The sequence below is a fragment of the Pygocentrus nattereri genome, chromosome 30 (assembly GCF_015220715.1).
Source record: "Pygocentrus nattereri isolate fPygNat1 chromosome 30, fPygNat1.pri, whole genome shotgun sequence".
NCBI lineage: Eukaryota > Metazoa > Chordata > Actinopteri > Characiformes > Serrasalmidae > Pygocentrus > Pygocentrus nattereri.
In genome coordinates, this window is record NC_051240.1 from 8,236,902 (window position 1) to 8,243,471 (window position 6,570).

At 37.6% G+C, this 6,570-nt stretch overlaps 1 protein-coding gene across 1 annotated transcript in view; it reads left to right on the top strand.

Moving 5' to 3' along the window:
- Nucleotides 1-293: 293 nt before the first annotated feature.
- ppp1r12c (protein phosphatase 1, regulatory subunit 12C) overlaps nucleotides 294-6,570 on the top strand; it is a 30,580-nt gene continuing 24,303 nt past the window's right edge. Inside the window, exons 1-2 of the mRNA XM_017692982.2 lie at nucleotides 294-858; nucleotides 5,622-5,796. Coding sequence (XP_017548471.1) covers nucleotides 668-858; nucleotides 5,622-5,796 — 366 coding nt within the window. The 5' untranslated portion in view covers nucleotides 294-667. The remainder of the gene's footprint in view (nucleotides 859-5,621; nucleotides 5,797-6,570) is intronic.

Genomic DNA, 6,570 nt, shown 5'->3' on the forward strand with positions numbered 1-6,570 from the left:
GCCCAGTAAGGAAAATAGTTTCATAACCTCACTTATTATTTGCTCAAAATGGAGAAGTCTTTGAAAATAAAGCATCAGAATAAACCTTGCCTTGACATACACAGCAAACAACCATGTGGTCGCGTCCGATACCCTAATTTACATATTTTTCGAATCAGGCGAACAGAATAAGGTACTAAAGGGCCCTTGGGGTGCAGGCTGTGTAGGGCAACTCATGTTGATGCACCGCATGGTCAGAGCTCGGAGCCTGTTCTATTTCCCTCTAGTGGTCGAAACGGAAACTGCGGCTCTGATATTTTGACAAGCGGCATTCAGTTCATGACAGCGGAGCCGATGACAGCTCTGTTTTCATGTTTCTGTCTGCCTTCATAAACTTCTGTACTTCACGTTAGAGCGTCGTCGAGTTAGCGGATACAGAAGATTCTTGTGAAACATCAGTGGCTGAGAGAGACGCGTTAAATTGGCACCTTCTGAGGTTTGATAGTTCACTAGCTTAGCTTAGCTTAGCTTAGCCACCCATCAAACTTCCTCCGAAAGCAGCATCTGAATAAGGAAGCAGCCTGTTAGCTTAGCCAGCCTGCTAGGCGCGTAAACACAGCTCTCCATGGAGGGTGTGTCCGAGTGAGCACATATTTTCGTCCCGATAAAACTCCTCCGGTCGGGAGAAATGGGCGAAGCGGCGAGGGCCCAGCGTCGGGAGCAGCTGAAGCGCTGGTCTGGGTCGTGTACGGACAGAGAGCCGACGGTGCCGCGGAGGCGCTGGAGGGGCGAGCAGGAGGAGGAGGAGGGCGACGACGACGAAGGGGGGAGATGTCGAGATGGAAACGGTCCTGTCCGCGAAAAGAAGGCCAAGAGAAGGTCTTAAAACATAGAAAATCTTTCTGTTTGAATCGTTTTTTATCAAGGGCTGAGTTTCGCTTCATATTCGCCAGGTTCTTGTAAGAATTTCCCGTTCCACCTTAAATGGTTCAGGCGCCAGACTGTAACTGCTGCACCATTTAAGGTGGAACGGGGAAATTCGAATAATTCGACTTATATGAATAGTAGGACTTGGCAGTATGGCAATATTTATCCTTGTCGTGATGAATAATGTCACATTGTCCTTTTCTGAGTATATCGTGGATATCTTTAGTGACTTACTTAAAAACACCCACCAGCTGCGTATTGGATTACAGTACATTTAGTCCTGTTAGATTAGATTTAATGTTAGTGTATCGTAGTGTGTGAAATATTAAACACACATAACTAAATTCATACTTTTTATGCTGTTTTCTTAAGTGTGCCACTGAATCACTTTATATATTCCAACTTATCAGATGTCAAATAATAAATGTCGTAAAAGATTGTGTATCATGAAAACTGAAAGTATTGAAATATTACATTTTTGCCATATTGGGCTAATATCTGGCCAATAATACTAAATTATGAGAGGCGTTAGGTTTCAGTTTTTTTATATATATATTATATATGAGGTACGATATAAAGTTAATATGATATCTCACAGCGTAACTCACAAATATTGTCACAAAGTTGTATTAATGCTGCAAGTAGGGCTGAACAACTTGGGGAAAATATCTAACTGCAGTTTTTGTGACCAATTTTTCCATTGCACATTTAAATGCAGATGTATTCTATAAATTCATTTCCAAGCCTGTTTTTTGCCAAGAAGACCAGCATATATCTGCTGTCGGAACAAAACCTTGTGTCTCCAAAATAGTAATTTTACAGGAGAAGGAAAAAGCATACTTTACTTTTAATGTAAGTGAATGGATTCGGATTTTCCAAGTCATTTTGAGCCATTTCTTTTTTTACACACACTGTAAAGGACAGTAGGTACTTTCAAAGTAGGTCAAAAACTGAAAACCGATAATAAACGTCCAGTTAGATGTTCACCTTTTCTGGCATGAAGCTTGAACACTGAGTGCTCCAGACTACATGGTTGTGATGTCACATATACAGAACCTGGTTGTTTTGAAGCTTCTGATTGGTCTAACTCATTTACAGGCCGTTCACAAGCTCTGCGTCGTTAAGTTAAATTTCACAATTTAAAACTTAAGACAATTTTGTTGATAATGTGTCCCATAAAACAAAGAATTGCAGATCTTGTGGTTTAAAAATTACGTTCTTTTAGTGTAAAAACAGTTAATCTCTCAGCCTTTGCTGCTTGTATTTAGTTAGGAAAACATAAATGTGATGTTCTGAGTTTCGTTTTTAATACTGTTGTCATGGCGGTGGAGGTCATGCTCTATATTAGTATTAACGTTACTGTCTTTGGAAAAATGTGTAAAAATCTGTACGATGGAGAAGACAGAAAGACTGTTAGTCATTGAGCAGCCAGTGTCTTTTCCTTCCAGGAGACGGATTCATAAATGTCTTCAGAAAGAAAATCTACTTAAATATGGCATTTTTTTTCTCCTAACTACATGTGTAAATTTCTTCATTTCTCTGAAGAACAATCGAGCCCCTCTAATGAACAGCCATATATTAATCATTCCACCTTTTTTTGGATTGTCATTTTTTGTTTTCCATTAAATTTTTAATAACTTTATACATTAAATGCCAAATTTTTAGTTTTATTTTTAGTTTCAAAGTTTTATTGACCTCTTTATTTTAAACACAGGGCATCAAAAATGCCATACCAGCCTTTTATGAGTTTTTCAAAAGCTCAAATGTAAGAAAAAGTGATATTCTTGAAAAAATGTTCTTAACCTTACAACAGCCTCACACTTTTCTTAGACTGTAAGAACTGGCTGGTCGCACTTCTTAAACTGTAACTTTTAGTGAGTTTCAAAACATAATAAAATATTACTGTTAAGATAAACCAAGAAGGATTTTTCCCGTTGGCCGTTTTCTCCACCATCACTTCTAGTTCTTGTTTGCTAAATGCACTGATTATTTTGTTTTACCTTCTTTTTTCTGTCCTCAGGTGCTCATATGCTTAAACTGAAAAACCAGTTAACAAAAATATGATATCTGGCAGTCTGTAAAATGTAGTGTGACATTGGTAGTTTTCTTAAGAATTAATCAAGACTTGAATATTCGAAAACTTAAGGTTTCTTTATTGAGAACTGCAGAACATTCGCTTTGTGGTGCTTGTCTGAAGATCCTTTGTAGGGTATTTTCTTAGAAAAGCGTTTGTGAATCTGGGCCCAGGTCTCTAATCAGGAACACTCCTGAACAGATTCAATTTGCTATTTCGGTTGGCTGAGGCATTCAGAGGCTTCTCACTGGACTTTTATGCTCTAGATAAGCTCTCTCAGCTCATGACAAACTGCTTCTCTTACTGAGTTAGACCTGAAAGATGGGTAGCCCATAATGCTCTGACTAATCTTTCTCTCAGGTCTGCCAGCTCTGGCGTTTAGAGCCCATTACAGTGTTAATGAAAGCACATTTGTTCTGTTTTCTCGCCCAGAACAGGCAGTTTTTTAACCTAAATGTAATGAGAAAATGCCTGAAAATGCCACAGAACTTTGTTCTCATTGGTCTGAAATATATTTTTAACTACGCTCTTAAAATGATGGTTCTTCATGGGTTCTTTAGTAAAGACAATGGTTCTACATAGAACCATGAGCACTGAAAGAACCCTTTGCATGTTTGCAGCGTTAAAGTGTTCTTCAGATTGATGGAGAATGTGCTCTGGGTGGTTCTATTTAGAACCTTTTTTAAGAGTGTTCTATATGGCACCAAAAAGGGGTCCTTTATTGTTACAATCTTGACATCATAACCACTTTGGAACACTTTTTGATGCTATATAGAAAAAAGATGGTTCTTCCAGGGTTCTTTGGTAAAGAAAATTATTCTGTGGAACCATGAACACTCAAAGAACCCCTTGCATGATTAAAGGGGTTCTTTGTATCTTGAAATGGTTCTTCAGGTTGATGGGGAATGTGCTGTGGGTGCTTCCATTTAAAAAAGGGTTTTATATAGCATCAAAAAGGGTTCCACTATGGTGTCAAGATTGTAACAGTAAAGGAACCCTTTTTGGTGCTATATGGTTTTCAAAAAGGTTCTAAATAGAACCGCATAGAGCAAATTCTCCATCAATCTGAAGAACCATTTCTAGATACAAAGAACCCCTTTAATCATGCAAGGGGTTCTTTGAGTGTTCATGGTTGCATTTACAATCATTTTCTTTACTAAAGAACCCTTAAAGAATCTTTTTTTAAGAGTGTAGAACCATATAAAGCACACCCTCTGTCAATCTGAGGAAGCCTTTAACAATACAGAGAACCTGTTAATCACGCAAAGGGTTCTTTGAGTGTTAATGGTTCCATACAGAACCATTTTCTTTACTGAAGCATCCCTGAAGAACCGTCTGTTTTAAGTGTGTATGGGTGAATGATTTAGCAAAAATTCAGCGTCACGGTACTTTACGATTTTGACGATACCTGCTAAGTATAATAATATTTAGTTGTTCTGAGGTCTGATGAGCTTAAACAGAGAAAAAGAACCAGCAGTGTCACTTTAAAAATATACTGCAAAAAATTGTGAATACAGAGATTCTTAGCGTTTCATATTCTGTGCTGCACTAAATCTGGTGTTCTTTGAGATGAAACATTCAGTTGAGCGTTCTTTAAGCATTTATATGTACAGTTTGCTCAGAAAAGCATAATGGGAATTTATTTATCACAATAACAATAAATGTCAACACATTTCCCACCCCTGCTTACACCTGGATATCCATCAGTGTACATTTGAATTTGATCACATGTTATTTTCTTACTTCACCCAATAAAATGGGATTTTGTGTTGATTCATGTAAAATAAAAAATCTGGTGACAAGATTTTACATGGTAAGTGATTAAAAACTAATTTTTAGCCATAAAGTTTGATTGATTGGAAGTTTGGCATTCATACCGAAGCTCAACATATTGACTAAAGGAAATACAGCATTTCAAATGCGGACATTAATGGATAAACTTTCAGACCCAACTCAGTCAGTCAGCCTTTCAGACCCAACATTTTTGACATACTTAAGTACTGAAGAGAACGGATGGTGACCTCCACCGCTCAGAAATGTATGGAACGAGCTATGACAAGCTTTGAACTTGAGATGCAGCAGCCAGTGAGATAAAGAACAACAAAAAACTCCACATGGTTTCGTTTTGCTGTCATTTTTTGGCCAAAGTGAAGTGGAAAAAAAGCTTGACTCTTTACTGTCAGTGTTTGAGTTTAAAGAATTAGTGGACATGGTATAAATGTCATGTCATCGGCATTAGCTTTGCTAATGGACCCCCCTTGCGACCCAGAAGGAGAAGCGGCTTAGAAGGTGTGTGTGTGTGTGTGTGTGTGTGTGTGTGAGAAGCAACTGCCCACTGGATTCTATTATTGGCATGTTTGTAGTCAACAGATTTCCTGCACAGGGAAAACATTTGAGATTATTGTCTGTGGTGTATGATGCTGTGATAAAGATGAGACAGATAGAGATTGGATTGAAACGATGTGAAATATTCCTCTAAGGCCTTAGTGTGGATTCTCTGTAAGGTTTGTGGTGGTTTACTGTATCAGGAGTGGTATAACCCAGATGTTCAGTTGCATAGTTACTACGCTGTAATACACTGAACTCAAGGGAGATGGGGAAAGACTAAAGACTAACAGAACTGTCTTTGTGACTGTGTCAGCCGGCGTGTTCGCTTTGAGAGGACGGCGGAGTTCCTGGCTGTGTGCGCCAGTGGTGACACTGAGGAGGCCCAGGCGATGCTGAAGGAGGCCTGGCAGAAAAGCAATGGGGAGTTGGTTTCAGGAGCAAACGTGGTCAACTGTGCCAATGCAGATGGAATCACAGCTTTGCACCAGGTGGGAAAACTTGATGAATATGAGTATGATGAATAAGGGTGTGATAACTTCCATATAGTATTTGGAAGAAACATTAAAAAGAGTGTAATAAATTTTGAAACTAGCATCAATACGACCCTCGCTTACATCTGATCATCTCTCATTTACCATCTTTTGTAGACATGAAATGTTAATAAATAGTTATAATTTGTGCTAGTTTAATACATCGTGCCAGACCTGCTGTAGTTTTTCACATATTTTTTGTTATTCCTTGTTGATTATGCCTTGTTGATGTTGAAAATGCTGTAAAGACTTAATTTTTATGTAGTTAGTTTCATGTTGTGAGTTGCCTGCAACTTAAGTTCTGTGCAATCTGATAGTTACATGAAGCAATTCAAAAACAAAGGTGAACACAAGACATTTAGTTATTCTACTTATTATCCAAATTAACAGGTGGTATTTTTGATATACCCTTAAATTCTTGCGATAAAGTCATCTGCAAAGCGTTATTCACGTATTTGTTCTATTTTTACCTTTGTATATATTATCCAGCTGTTATTGTTGTTCTTTTTTCTACCTTTTTATATATCTGTCTTTTATCCATCTGTTTATGGTTCTTTACTATATATATATATATATATATATATATGTATATATATATATATATATATATATATATATATATGTGTGTGTGTGTGTGTGTGTGTGTGTGTGTGTGTGTGTATATATAATGTTTTTTTTTTTTGTTTTTTTTTGGAGTGCCGGTTTTTGAAAAGTCACTGGTACACAGCTACA